Genomic DNA, 16,102 nt, shown 5'->3' with positions numbered 1-16,102 from the left:
ATGGGTTTTGTTGGCATCTCACCATCTTTATGTTGAGCAACTTTTTAGAGTTTACCTGCCCGTTTTCGTACCAAACGACAAGGATGGGTAGCTCAACAAGCATTCAAATTCAAGAAGCTCGACGATCAGGAAAAGACGAACTTAAACTTATAAAATTTTAAAGAGACAAATATAAACTTATATATCTATCCGTTTCACCAACATTCCGATAACCATTCGCCACCGGCATCAATCGATGCCGCCATGAATGCCATATAATGTCTTGAAACTCATGCAGAGATACCGCTGAGGGACTTGCTAAAAGATTGGTTCACTAGCTGAGGAACCAAGCAAGTTGAATCTAACATCATGCTTGATTCTAAGATCCAGAAAGTAAATCTTAACCAAGTAAAACAAAAGTGAAACACAAACATGTTACTTTCCATCTATTTACGATAATTGTCTGAAGAATTTCAAGAGAATTCTAACATAAAGTCTCTTAATTTAGCCTTTAAAAATCAATTAAAAATAAATTTTTTATTCATTTTAGGCCAAAAAGCCTAAATTGCCATTAATGAATTCTTAAATTTACTCTCATGTCAATCTTTCATCTCCATTTTAATATTATTAAATAACTATAAAAATCTCATCTCTCAAATTTTCTTTTTGACGCTCTACTTTTTCAAAATTTCATTTTAATCACTAAATTGCACTATCCTACTTTATAGTGCAATTCTCATCAAATTACACCAATCCAACTTAAATTCCACTAATTAAAAGTATCCATATAATTTTTATAACCGAAAATTACATTCCTTCAAATTTTTGTAGACTTCCAATCCAAATATTCTTCCGATCTTTGTCATTTAATAAACTTTTATATACTCTATGGATCAAAAATCTAAAACCCACTAAAATAATTGCCTTTGTCTGAACTACTTGTTTACGTATGCAAATATAAATTTTGAAAATTTACATGTTTAATCCCTATACTTTTACAACTTTACACTTTGGTTCCCAACTTTCAAATTTTTTACATTCCAGTCATTAGTCCGAAATTTGGGATATTATAGCAAAAATTTCCATGCTAATTCCACTTAGAATCTTATTAGTATAAACTTTTATTAAAGTTGGACATAAAATTTTATGGTATGGGATTTTTTTTTATTTCGAAGGAAGACTGTGTCAAAAGTGAAAGAAATATATGTCACATTTTTCTATTAGAAATTTACTGGATGAAAATTTCTTAGTTTACAGGTTAGACTATATCACCTTTTTCTAGTAGAATGTCATTTTCAAATAGTAGTAGGATAAAAATTTTGTCCATCGAACTTTATATGCATGGACTAATCAATTATATTTTCCTTAAAACCAAAAAAGGTTATGGTACCGTTGACGGGATGCTTCTGAGAACCATAAATGGAATTTCTAGCAAAAATTTTGTTTTGTTATAAATATAGAATATGTGGTAACTTTTAAGATCTTTTAAAATTGATGATTTGAGGGTTAAGTTTATTTTAATTTATTAAAATTAGGATCAAATTGATAGAATATAAGTAACAGTGACCAATGTATAATTATACCTTTGAACACCCCTACTCACGGTACTTAGACTTAACGGGTCGGGAGACATGTCGAAATTTTTATACCTTAAAATCTCGGGTATCCATTATTTCGAGTATCCAAAAATGTGGGTACACGATTTTGAACACCCCTAGTAACAACAGATTGAGAGAGTATTCGGAGGTAGCTATCATTTTAAAAAATTTAAATTATCATATATTTTAAATATTTTTTATATTTTATATTGATCATATAGTTTTGGTCGATCATGATTGATGGTCTAATTTAATTCCGAAAATATAAAAAAATATTAATTTAATCTTTAATAAAAATCAACAATTTTTTTTATTTTCCTCTAACGACCCATCATAAATATAAATGATAAAACAGAAGAATATCGTAAAATGCAGTTATACGTACCGAAAATGGGGGAATTTTGTTTGTATGGTATTATTACACTACCTATAAAGAAGAGTGCGATGGGTGAGCAAGATATTTATTACTAATTTCTTTCCTTGAAAAATCCAATAAATAAGATGAGAGGGCATTTTCAATCATTTTTTTTTGTTGTCCTCTAGTTCCTAGGTTTCGTCATGATTAATTTGAACCGGGTCGTATATCTGGTTTTGATGGGTGAATCTCCCAGTGCGGATTTTCTGCATACTCAAGGGCTCGAACATGATACTTTGCTTAAGGGATATTAAACTACTTACCACTACAACCAACCCTCGTTGGTTAATTATGATTTTTTTAATTATCAATATTTAGTATATTGATCGATTTTACAAAATTTATTATCATAGTGATCATCTAAACTCAATTTATTTTCTTTTTAAATGTTAGGATTTAAACCTACGATCTTATTTAAAAAATTAATATTTTATTTCATTAAATCAATTAATTATTGATAATTTAACTATGATTTTATTGGTATATATACATAATGTGTAGTAGTGTAGTGGTCGCCAAATTAGCCCATTGTTTCTAATTGCAGTGGCTGCCAAACTAGCCCATTATTGGTATATATAATTTTATGTTAAAGTTAGATTTATAAAATTTTAAGAGAATATAAATAAATTATTAATAAAAAATATTTAAAATATACGAGCACGAACTAAATAATTTTAGTGATTAAAAGATTTATTATTATTTTTAAAGTCCGTTAAAGCTCGATTGATGACAAACACTATATTAGAGAACGCGTCCAGTCAATAGAAAAATGGAATGGTGAAAATATTTATATTAATCTATCAATATCATGTTTAATGGTCAAATAATAATTTTTTATTTTTTTTATAAAATTGTATAAAAATGTATAAAAGGTTGAAAACACCCATATAATAATATTAAATATCTTTTAAGAAATGATTTTTAAATAACAAAAGATATAGTTTCTGGAGCCTACTTTCTTCCTATAAAATATTTTCTACTTTAAAGCTGGCCTCTCTCTTAAAAGGGTTGCTTCAATGTGCCTAAAATATGACGTTCCCACGTATTTCGCCGTGCCCAATTAATAGCACCTATCACTATCGATGACCATGGAACTCGAATTCGATCAGATCTAATATGATCGAGACAGATTTTTTTAAATGTTTAGGTTTGGGTTGGGTCAAGTTAGATTTTTTTTAAAATGTTCGGGTAGGATCGAGTTCAGATTTAGGGTGAAAAAAATCTGACTTTACTCGAAAAATAATACAAATTTACCTTATATATTTAGGAATATTACAATTATAATGCTCTATATATTATTTTTCAATTAGAGCCATATTTTTTTGAATAAAAAAATATTTTTATAAATATATTTATTTCGGGTCGAGTTCAGGTTTTATCACAAAAAATTAGGTTGAGTTCAAATCAGATAAAATCACCCCTACACTCAGGTCAAATCGAATTCCGGATGAAGAATATATAATTTTGGGTCGATTCGGACTGACTTAAAACTCGACTCGTCCCTACTCATGCCCATCCTAATGATGGGCATGGGACACGTATCCGACGGGTTCCGACCCGAATCGGGTCAAGTCTTTTAAAAAAATCAGATTCAGGTCGGATTCGGGTTTAGGATGAAAAATATCCAATCCGACTCGACCCAAAAAATATAATTTTACCTTATATATTTAGAATAATTACAATAATACCCTTATATATATTATTTTTCAATTAAACCATTGTTTTTATTAAATAAAAATAATATTTTTATTATTAGGGTGGGTCGAGTTAGACTAGGTTCAATTTTATCTCAAAAAATCGGTTATGATTCAGGTCGGGTGGAGGGTATATATTTTTCGGGCCGGGTGAAGGATATAAAATTTTGAGGTTGGGTCGGGTTGGCCGAAACCCGACCCATGCCCATCCATAGGCCATCACTGCCTATCACTTGTAAATCCTAACTCTAAAATTCAACCTCATCTTGACTCCATTTTGCCATAAAATTACATAATTTTGAATTTGAAATACACTCGAAATTGGAAGTAATTTAAAACTAAAATATTCTAAACCAATAATAATTTGATCCAAAATCAAATCTCAAACATGAACTAATAGAAGTTTGAAAAACTAAAATGATCTAAAAGTTTTCTAATTTAATTTGATCTAAAATAATTGGAAGCAATTATTGATGTTTTCATTCACACCTGAATTTATTATTTCTAGCAATAATTGATGTTTTTTTATATTATTTTTAGCAATAATTCGATTCAAAAACATTTGCTAATGTTTATATGATATCAGTCGAGAATATTTTTATATATTTTATTAATAATTTTATTTTAATACAATAGTTAGGCATATGATAATTTTTGCTATTGTAGCATACCCAACTTTTCACTTTCGTCACGATCTAGTTTCGCATCAATTTAGACATCAAAGTTACTCAATTGCATCATTCTATATTCTATCCCTAAACCTAAATCATAACCCTAAACTCTAAACTCTAAACACTAACTGAGGGTTTTAAGTTAGAGGAAGCGTATAGAATGGCGCAATTAAATAATTTTGAAGACTAAATTAATGCCAAAATATAATAGGAACGAAAATGATAAATTAAATCTATTACATAGGTAAAGTAACCCTTAAGTCCTATGGTTATATTATACATAATTTTTAAGTCCATAAATCAGAGAATATTATACACTCTCATGACATTTAGAATGTTTCAATCGACTAAATTAAGACTCATTCATCGAATATTGATTTTTTTTAAAAAAAGCCAAATAAATAATTAAATAATTTAAATAAATAAATAAATAAATAAATACGAGTGAAGGATCATTAAGCCTAAGAAATCAAGTGGGAGACACTAACCACTTTGCTTTATTCACAAAGAAAGCACACCACATATATAATCAACGAATGATTAAGAAAGCAAAAAGGGGTCCTACATTTTAGACCAGTTGTAAGATATATAGAAATTCATTGCCTTTTTCATAGCATTAACTGTAAAAGTTGTGAAAAAATTTACATCTCAATCACCTTTTAACCAATAAAAAAGAAAAACAATAGGGCCATTGATGGAGTAAGTTGATTATATATCCACTTACACTATAAAAAAATAATAAATTTTACATTAATTTATAATCATTAAATTTAAATAAATAAATATATAGTTCAGATTTAATTAAAGTTTATAACACATAAATAAATATTACCTTAACTCAAGGTAAAATAATATTTTTTATTAGGGTTAAAGTTTAGGATTTAGAGTTTAGGTTTAGGGTGTAGGGTTTAGAGTTTAGGGTTGAGGTAAAAAGAGATATTGTTTTACTATATGAGTTAAAAGGTATTTATTTATGGGCTATAAGTTTTAATCAAATCTATGCTATTTATTTATTTAAATGTAATGACTATAATTTGATGTAAAACTTATTAGTTTTATATAGTGTAAGCATATCCTGCCCTATATAAGATTATGTTGAAAACATTTTGCTATTTTGGTATTTGTATTCATTTCTCAAGTGTTCTTATTTGTTCTTGAATTGTGCAAACACATTCCTTGTGAGGTTTTTATAAGTTTGCAAATTTGTAATTTTTCTCTTTGAGAGAGTGTCTCAAGAATTTGAGGTATAATTCTTGAAAGAGTTGTAAGGTTACACCTTATCCTCAAAGGTAGATACAAATTAGTGAATTTGTGAAAATCCTGGATAGCTAAGGTTGTGGACGTAGACTTTGGTTGATAAAGTCGAACCACTCTAAATTCTTGTGTTCATTCGTTTTAAATTTTTTCTCTTAAGCTTCCACAAAATTTTAATTGTCAATTCACCCCCTCTTGAATAGTTCATCATTCGATTGACTCAAAAGATTATGATCTATTTACATTGCGTAAAATTGTTTTAATTTTATATAGATCTAGAATCGTTTAATGAGTGAAAATAGATGGCTGAGATTAACTTCTTGTTTTTTTTTCTAGTAAATATCTTCTTGTTTCCTACTGTTAATCTCGCTCATCTATTTTCACTCATCCAATAGTCTTAAATTCGTGTAAAACTAAAAACTTTCGCATTGTGTAAAGAGAGGGAGAGATAAGAAGAATAAGAAATGAAATTGAAAATTAAGAACTCACCATTCAAAGTAGAACCATTCTTCAAATTAATGCAATCCTAAGGATGTCTATGTGATGAAGGAAGATGATCCCAAAGCCCAAAGTGTAAACCCTAAGAAGAAATTCAACCAAAAGACTTGATTGAAATCTCTAGGACCACATGGGTACCCTACAACAACTTGCATGGTGGTGGACGCAAAAGGAAGGTAGATTAGTTGCCATGTCTCTTACTCTCAACTACATACACAGTTGTAAAAAATCCAACTCAAAACGGATTACTTGTGAAAAGTTGTGTGAGTAGTAGTACCCCAAGTTGGGTATATCAACCCCTAAAATCACGACCCATGTCCTTGTTGAATATTAACCATGCCCATTAATCATTATAAATCTTCATGTACCATAATCTCTCCTTTTATGGTCACAATATGAGCGGTTGAATTTGTCCCGAAAAGCCGGACTAATATTGTTGTTGATTGTCAATATGGACAGAATGAAGATTAAATATCGGAAGGGATACAGATTTATCATGTATTCAAATATAAAAGTTAGAAGGGACAAAGACCTTATTTGATTAATATTTCAACTAACAATGACCTAAAATATTATTCTGTAAAAGAAAAATCTGGGAGTCGCCTTTCCTCCCATCCAACAAATGACTTCTACCCTTATTGTCAAGTGTGTCGAGTAATAAAGATAGAGGTATTTGTTTGTGAATGGTGAATGGTGAATGGTGAATGGTGATCGTTTGTGATGAAGATGGGAGCATTTAAGGTAGCTACCTCCCCCACCGAATCAACACTTAGTTGGTGGGGAATAAATGCTTAGGACTCCATTCAATAACTCGTATTGTTGCTCACCATTTTTGTTGTTACATGACATTAAGGCAATTAATCAACTAAATATGACAAGGGTAATTAAAGTTTTTTTCTTCAATTTGTTACTATTTTAGTTACTTCGCCGTTAAATAATTAATAGTGTTATGATTAAATATTTTCTTTTAATAATTATAAACGGTCTCAAAACTTTCTCCATTTTTGCCCTAATTTCGATTTCTTGATGATGAAGCACGTTGGGGGTGATAGAGAAGGAGGAATTGATTTGTATATCTCGATTGTATGTTGTTTGGATAGTGGATATTGTAGATTGACGTGGTTTCATTAGTTTGTGTTTATGATTGATTTTTATGAGTTTTAAATAGAGAAGACGTTGGAAAATGGTAATTACATCACCCACGTGACACATTGATGAAACTGTACAACTTTCATCTACTTTCATATTTGGAGAAATAAGATAAAAAAAGGAGGGGAATGACATAAAAGACACACGGTTTCATGTCAATAAAAAAATAGTCTACATCAGCATGTGTAATTGTTATGTCATACTTCCATTTATAATTTAACATTCGAGTGATTAAAATAAGAATAAATTAAAAATTCACTGACTAAATTGAAAATTTTAAAAATTTTGGTGACTAAAATAGAAAAGATAAAAAAGCTAAGTGATAAATTATTAAATTTACCCAAAATTAAAATAATATTAGTACTACCAATTAATCTAAAATTTAAAATAATAATTACAAAATGGTAAAAAGTAGTTGCTATATTTTAATTTTGGTGGGAAAAAAAGTGAAAAATAGGATTGATGGAAGACAAGTCATATGATTGGAGGGAATAAAAGATATAGAACGTGCATGGCCATTGGCAATGACATTAATCATTGTGGCATCTTTCATTGTGTTTGGGACACCCTCACACACAAGGCAAAATGTTATTTTCACTTACCCGTATTTAATCATTAATATCTGATTTATTAATTAATTAATTTAAATTGAATATTACAGATGTGAAAGCAACCATACGAATTTTTTATAAGATTATATTTAGGATTTTATTCAGAATTTTTTTTGCATCTAAAATAAATTATAAATATTGTAACATGAGACAAGCCATTTAAATTTAATAAAATAACTTCAGTGTCCGAAAATGTCTTATAATATACGATTTTAACCAACGTTTTTTGGATTTGCGAAAATGACCAACAAATTCGCAACGGGAACTCCAATTTCGCAACACAGGTTCCAAAATCGCAACGCGAAAGTCAAATTCGCAACGCGAATAGTTAAATCGCAACGATAATATGTAATTCACAACGCGAATAGGTAAAGCGCAACGATAATATGTAAATCACAACGCGAATTCTCCAAACTCGCAACTCGAATTTCGCAACGCTAATTACCGATATAGGTAATTAGCGTTGCGAAAACAAAATTCGCGTTGCGGTTTTCCAAATTCACAACTTGAATTTCTCAACGCTAATTACCGATATAGGTAATTAGCGTTGCGAAAATGAAATTCGCATTGCGCTTTTGGAGAATCGCATTGCGAAAACGAAAATCGCGTTGCGATAGTATTGTTTACCTATATCGGTAATTAGCGTTGCGAATTTGACTTTCGCGTTGCGATTTTGGAACCTGTGTTGCGAAATTGGAGTTCGCGTTGCGAATTTGTTGGTCATTTTCGCAAATAAAATTTTTTTGGTTAAAATCGTATATTATAAGACATTTTTGATCACTGAAATTATTTTCTTTAAATTTACGAGTATTTGATCATGCATGAATATTTGAATAAAAACTTTTAAAATAATTTTAAAGTATTCGAGTGAACAAAATATCCCTAAACAAGACTTACATCTTCCGTTAAAGGTATCTATATGAAAACACGATAGTTTTTCGAAGATGTAGGTCTTGTTTAGAGAATGTCCCTAAATAAGACCTGCATTCACCGTTATTTTGAATTTAATTTAAATTGATTAAATTAATGAAATTATAAATTTTGGGAATAAAATTATGCAATATATTATTCTTATAAAAATATTACATTATTTAAGAAATGAGAAGTATAACATTCTTTTGCTTTTTCAAATAATATTTACTATTTATAATTTTTATATTTCTATCATCATATAGTCTTATGGAATTAAACGAGATAGTATCATTTTGAAATTTTATATTATTAAATATAATATAAGATTATTTGGAAAAAATAATAATTTGTGTAGAGTATTTGGGGAAGAAGTAGAGTGTGGTAGAAATTGTGGGAGGAGTTGAATTTGATAAATGTTCACGTGGGTTAGCCTTAATATACGGTTAAAAAAAATGTGTTACCAGAAACATTATTATTTTTATCGGTTTTGTTATTATTTGACACTTTACCGAATTTGGTAAAACGCTACTGGTTTTATTTTTTTACCAATTTTATTATTATTGGGCACTTTTACCGAAAATCTTGAAAAAATTGATGCTTTAGGTAAAAATAATAAAATTTTAGGTAATTTTTTACCGATTTTGTTATTTAAATAATAACAAAACAGATAACGTCTTATTTTAGTCTTATATTAAGGTGTCGTACTGTAAAACTTCTCGATGAATTTAGGCTCATGAGGTTGGAGAATAGTTACATATGCTACAACCCCACAATCCAAACCAAATTCAAAACAAACTATATGATATGGTATGATATAATATAATATCATTAATAAAAATAAAAAAATTATAAAAAATAAAATTAAATAAAATTGATATAAAATTATTTTTAAAGTAATATTGTGAGTGATTTCAATAGTTTATAAAGAATATTTTTTTTTAAAGATCATGGATTCAAGCATATGTATCTATAGAGTGCATGTGTTATCAATAACAAAGAAATATCTTAAACGCACGAACCAAACGACCTCAGTGATAAAATAATTGTTATTATTCCTTGAGACCAAGGGTGTGAACGTTCGACCTCAAAAATATTAAGAAGTTATCTTTGAACATATATATTACCTTATACTAATCACTTGATTAATAGAAAAAAGAAAAATCTTAAATATATACTACATTGTAATCACTTCAGACTATATTTAATCAAAAAGAAAAATTCTCGATTAATTAGATTCGATCTCGATTAGTTAGTTATGGTATTGATTTTTTTTTGGATAACTAATAATTTTTTAATTTCTAAACTAATTTGACTAGAAAATTAATTTATATATGTTTTATAAACATATTCATAATAAATCAGAAAAGGGTTGTGGTTAGTGACTACAATTACAAAGACTCCATCTTTGTTATGATCTTCTTCGGCTATTAACGAGCGCACCCATCTCACTGGGATTGTAATTATTACCATCACCTCTCTCTCCCTCGTTTTCTCATCTGCCACAGAGCCTGAACTTCTGCAAACACACAAGCACAGGTACTTTCTTTCTTTCATTTCTGGGTTTTATTTTATCTGCTAAATCATAACCTCAATCAGTTTCCCTTCACCTTATTTCTTCTCTCAGCTAACCCTTTTCTTCGTTTAGTAATGCATCAACAAAGCTTCCACCTTTGTTGTAAGCTCCTTTTCCCCCCTCTTCTGCAAGCTTTCAACTTTCAACTCTGCATTATTTATGGGTTTTGTTCCTGCTGCTTATGTTTTACTTTGATCTCTAATGTTCTCACTTTTCCTGTTCTCGATTCTGTCTTTTGACAAAATCGTTCTTTTCCCCCTAAAGTTCCCAACTTTATTTGAAACTTCATTAGGCTCCGTTGTTATTGTTTTGGATCTGATGAGTAATTTTCCCTTGTTTTAATCTCTCTTTTGTGCTTTGTTTTCAATTAATTCTGTGACTGAAAATTTTGCTTGATGTTTTTAAAGTAAGATATTGTTCAAACAACCAGACATTGGCTCTTGTTTTCTGGTTCATCCTTGGGTTTATCTTCTCCTTGTTCTGCTGATTCTGCTGATCTCACCATCTGATTTGTGACAGAGTTTTAAGTATATCTTATTCTGATGTCACATGAAAAGATATTGTTCAATTTTCTACGTTTCCTTACATGAAACCCCAACTTCGAACTATGTAATAAACAAATCAATTAACTAATATACTGTTCTTTTTTTCAGCTGGTTTGTCAGCTTCAATGGATTCCATATGACCAAGTGTTGAAAGATTCCCAGTTTCATTACATTGAGGTGTGGTCTGATGTGTGTGGGAATCTTTGGTGTTTTAGTATTCGGTTTGGCTGACATTTTCCAGCGACTTCATACAGTTTTCACGTGAGATCTGTTCTGGATTTCGAAGTGTCAAGCTCATCGTTTTTAATTTCGTCGATTCATTGTCTCTCGGAGTTGACGAAATGGGGGGTTGTGTCTCCACTAGTAGCCGGAGTAATTGTAGCAACAGGAGCCGCGGGGAAGCGGTTTCTCCGACGTGTTTCGGTTTCGGCTGTTGCAGATCGAAGAGAGCTAAGAGAACATTTTCGGATCATGTTATCGGATTGCAGCATTCACCATCAGCCCCCAACAGGATATTCACTAATGGGAAGAGTAGAAGCTCTTGCATATTCACTCAGCAGGGTCGCAAGGGAATAAACCAGGATGCCATGATTGTATGGGAAGTAAGTTTCCGATGTTGTTGCTTCGGTTCCGATATTCGTTTATGTTCTCGAAGTTTAACTGCTATATAACATTGATGAACTCAAAATTTCCTATAGGATTTCATGCCGGAAGATGTGACCTTTTGTGGTGTATTTGATGGCCACGGTCCACACGGTCATCTCGTTGCTCGCAAAGTGAGAGATGACCTTCCGCTTAAGTTGCTGTCCTCTTTGCATTCTTGTCGGTCGAGGCAAAACGGGTCGGGGCAAACGTGTTTCAAAGGGAGTTTGGAGAAGAAATCGGACGGTGGGGATTCGGAGAAGGAAGTCTCAGCAGAGGAGAGATTAAGTTTGTTATGGAGGGAAGCATTCATGAAGTCATACAAGGCCATGGATAAAGAGCTAAGGTCCCATTCTAATTTGGACTGCTTCTGCAGTGGTAGCACAGCAGTCAGTATAGTTAAACAGGTTAATGAACACAAGCCCTGCCTGCTTCTTTTCATCTTTAGATTGTTTGCTCTCATCTATAACTTGTTCGGGGTCGGTTTTTACTACTTCAGGGGTCCGATCTTTTCATGGGATACATTGGGGATTCTCGAGCTGTCATGGGATCGAAAGACAATAACGATTCTATGGTTGCAATCCAATTGACAGTTGATCTCAAACCTGATTTGCCAAGTATAACATCCCATACCAATTGGTTTTTTTCTCGTCGGAATGCTTAAATGGGACGTAAGTAACATCTAATTTATGCAACAGGGGAAGCCGAAAGGATTAAGAAGTGCAAAGGAAGGGTGTTTGCATTGCAAGATGAACCTGAAGTATGTCGAGTGTGGTTACCATTCGATGATGCACCAGGGCTAGCAATGGCTCGAGCTTTCGGAGATTTTTGTTTGAAGGAATATGGTGTCATCTCCGTGCCCGAATTTTCCCATTGCATACTCACAGAAAGAGATCAATTTATCGTCCTAGCCTCGGATGGGGTAAATATTTTTCACCTTAGCATGTAAATTGACATGCGAGTTTGACATGATATGGGAATAAAAAAAACTTCTATAACAGGAAATTTGTCCTTAGCATGTAAACTGTTATGACAGGTATGGGATGTATTGAGCAATGAAGAGGTAGTCGAGATTGTATCATTGGCTCCGTCCCGATCGTCCGCTGCCAGGATTTTGGTGGACTCGGCTGCACGTGAATGGAAACTCAAGTACCCTACTTCAAAGATGGATGATTGTGCAGTTGTTTGCTTATTTTTAGATGGAAGAATGGACATGGAATCGGATTACGAGGAACAGGGCTTTTCTTCTGCAACCCTTCAGAGTTATCATTCCGGTAATGCAGGTGAGTCCGATGATGGCGGAAACAAATCAGAGCCGTGTTTGGAGAGGAATTTTACGGTTAGATCATCGGAAGAAAGCGGAAGGCTATGTCCCGAGGAGCTCGAAGGGGACGTGGATACAGTTTCCGGTGAAGATCAAAACTGGTCGGGTTTGGAAGGTGTTACTCGAGTGAACTCACTCATACAACTTCCTAGATTTTCCGGGAAAAGGCCAAACCAATAGGTTTTGTAGTGTCTGTAACGAAACTGGACGGGTTTTAGTGTAACATTTTGGCTGCATTAGATCATACAACTTTAGTATATGTCTTGATTTTGTTATTGAATTTTAAAATATTTTATTTTTTTTGGTAATATTAAAACATTTTAATTTTAACACTAAACTTTTGACATTATTTTTCTGTTACTGGAATGTCGAATCATTTTCATTCTTATTTTTCTACAAAAAAAAATTGATAATTCCTCCCCTCGTCCTCATTCAATTATCATCCATCATCAATCACCATTCAAATGTCTAAATTTCAGTCTTCTTTCTCCTTTGATTGATTTTCTAAGATACCTACTCAAAACTGACAAAAAATCTTTTAATTGTTCAATATTCTAGTACTTTGATCTCCTCATATGACTGTCTGATGAGGCTAGATTGAGATATGTTGTTTGTCTTCTCCAAACAATGTTTCTCACCGTTTTATTTTCAAACAAGCATCCTAAACTTTTAGATTCTGGAAAACTCAAATCCCCAAAAATTACAAGATTTTTTGTATTTTTCGTAAGTTATAAAGAGGTTTTGGAAAAACCTAAATAGATAATGGTAGAGGACAGTGAAACAAGCTCATTAGTATCTAGGGTGATCGTAAAAGACATTGAAGAATGATAGTTTTTGATAACGATTGAAAATGTAAGAAAAATCATTAATTTTGATGAAAACTATGATATGGGATAAAACTTATTTTTTTGACTCCCATGTAAGTATCAAACTATTGATTCATTCGGTTGTTACTGATTTAATGGTCCAGTAAAAAAAAACAATGTTAAAAGTTTAGTGACAAAATTGAAGCCTTTTAAAGTTCAATGACAAAATCAATACATAGACTAAGGTTCAATGACTAGGGGGATAATTTACTTTTTTTATATAAATAATGTTCATCATAATTGATAGTCATTAGGTTGTTAATGATTTAATGATCCAATAACAAAAAAAGACAATGTTAAAAGTTTAGTGACAAAATTGAAGTATTTTAAAGTTCAATGACAAAATCAATAAATAGACTAAAGTTCAATGACTAGCGGGATAATTAACTTATTTATATATATATATATATATAACGTCCATCATAATTGATCGCAACACAATTGTGAAGAACTTAATACAAAAATAAGTGTCTAAAGAATGCCTCGAAAAATATTTTAATACCTAAATAATTTTTCGTTAAAAATAAGTGTAAAATTTTTTCCGTTATATTTTTAAGTGTCTATCATTAAAAAACCGTTAAGTGGCATGTGTCACGTATAGATTTATTTAAAAAAAAATAAAATATTATTTTTAAAACATTTAAAAATATTTTTTAAAAATTTGGACGTGACATGTGTCACTTAACAGTTTTTTTAACGGTAGCCATCTAAAAATGTAACAAGAAAAACTTTAGATATTTATTTTTAACAAAAAAATCTTTAGACATCAAAAATTAATTTTGAGTATAATTTAAATATTTATTTTTATATTAACTCATTGTGAAGTATAAAAGTAACGTCATCTCCAGCCCTCATCTCTACTCTACAACATCTCTATCTCTACTCTAAAGATGAAACAATAATTTATCTCCAGCACTATATATACATTACCACCAACTCTATTTTATTCACAATATTTAACTATTAGTATGTTTATTTATCTAATTTCAATGTATTTTTTTATCTTGCAATTTAATCTACTTGAATTTATTATATTATTTTTAATTTTTATTTTATTGTGTAGAAAGTACAATAAAAAAATAAAAGATAGAATAAGAGAAAATAATGTAACCAAGAAAAGAAAAAGAAAAAGAAAATAACAAAAGAAAGTAAAAAAATAATAAAAATAACAAAAAATATATATTATGTAGCGTAGCTATAGTACTGCGTCAAATGTCGAGTATCACTGTAATATCTTCACATTCTAAACTCTACTCTAAAGATGGACTAGAGTTAAAATTTATCTACAAAGTAAAAATTTTCTATACTGATGCACTGGAGTTGATCTAAGGCAATCGAAAATAGGATAACAATGAAGAAAAAGGCTCTAAAATGATTAACTTGCATTTCAAGTTTTCTACAAAAGGCACCCAATTTTCAACCCTCTGCCACTAAATTTATGCCACCCCTTAATTCTTCAGCTCATATTTGTCAACTACAGGAAGTTTAAATATAATTTTTGGCCCCACCATCACTATCATTGGCCACCATTAGTGTACTCCAATGTGTGTGTGAGAGAACTCAACATTTCCCAAAAGTATGCTATGCTACTCATAGTTCATTCTATGAAATAACTAACAGATTCAAAAATATTTTTTAAGAACACATATTTATTAATAATAATTTTTTTTATAGAATAAATATAAATAAAATTTTAGTATGGACATAAAATAAACAACTCACATAAAAGAATTCGGATTTCACCATGAACAATACACATTTTTTTTGGGTGGGGGGACCAATGCTAGCAAGGGAAATGAAACAAAGCCAAATCAAAAGAAACAATCAGGTCCTCTTCATGTCCTTTTAATATGTCTATTTAGCTCAAAAAGAAAAAAAACTTAGAAGGGAACATCTTCGCGAAAAACACAATAATGTACATAATGTGCTCTGCTACTCAGTCCATTAACTACAAATGTACAGTACCAGTGGTTGTATTACACAACATTCATTCATTCCCATGTCAATAATTTGAAGGGGGGGGGGGACCAATGCTAGCAAGGGAAAATGAAACAAAGCCAAATCAAAAGAAACAATCAGGTCCTATTTGCCTCACTATGAACAATAATTAGGACACCATAAGAAAACAAATTGTAATAGTTTCGGATGAGTAAAAGAAATGCCTACAAGACCGAGTGGATCTTAGTTCGATTGACGTTTTTCAGAATTCAAGTGCCTCGATGTAACGGTTTGAGGGATTATGTGTAGTTTATGGCTATTTGATCAGATAATAACATAGATTCAACAACAACATCAATGCAATTCAATTAGCCAGAATTGAATGAACAATTGGATCTAACTTATCCCCAGGATCACTGGTTGTAAAAGTTAA

General features: G+C 30.9%; 1 protein-coding gene across 1 annotated transcript; it reads left to right on the top strand.

Annotated features, from left to right (window-relative positions):
- Positions 1–10,214: 10,214 nt before the first annotated feature.
- On the top strand, positions 10,215–13,094 carry LOC120137240 (probable protein phosphatase 2C 52). The gene is made up of 7 exons (XM_039153045.1): positions 10,215–10,317; positions 11,008–11,175; positions 11,213–11,501; positions 11,598–11,948; positions 12,041–12,158; positions 12,240–12,463; positions 12,578–13,094. The coding sequence occupies exons 3-7, from the start codon at positions 11,241–11,243 to the stop codon at positions 13,043–13,045; spliced, it is 1,422 nt and encodes a 473-aa protein (XP_039008976.1). The 5' UTR covers positions 10,215–10,317; positions 11,008–11,175; positions 11,213–11,240; the 3' UTR covers positions 13,046–13,094.
- Positions 13,095–16,102: the final 3,008 nt, after the last annotated feature.

This window comes from Hibiscus syriacus, unplaced genomic scaffold, assembly GCF_006381635.1.
Source record: "Hibiscus syriacus cultivar Baekdansim isolate YM2019G1 unplaced genomic scaffold, ASM638163v2 tig00110654_pilon, whole genome shotgun sequence".
Taxonomy (NCBI): Eukaryota; Viridiplantae; Streptophyta; class Magnoliopsida; order Malvales; family Malvaceae; genus Hibiscus; species Hibiscus syriacus.
The sequence above is the reverse complement of the archived record's forward strand: the minus strand, read 5'-3'. Positions and strand labels throughout refer to the sequence as shown.

Bases quoted from the DNA above. Each gene is read 5' to 3' on its own strand.
- LOC120137240 (XM_039153045.1), top strand. From the start codon at position 11,241: ATGGGGGGTTGTGTCTCCACTAGTAGCCGGAGTAATTGTAGCAACAGG. The intron at 11,502-11,597 runs GTAAGTTTCCGA...AATTTCCTATAG, and splicing joins ATGCCATGATTGTATGGGAA to GATTTCATGCCGGAAGATGT. The intron at 12,159-12,239 runs GTATAACATCCC...TTTATGCAACAG, and splicing joins TCTCAAACCTGATTTGCCAA to GGGAAGCCGAAAGGATTAAG.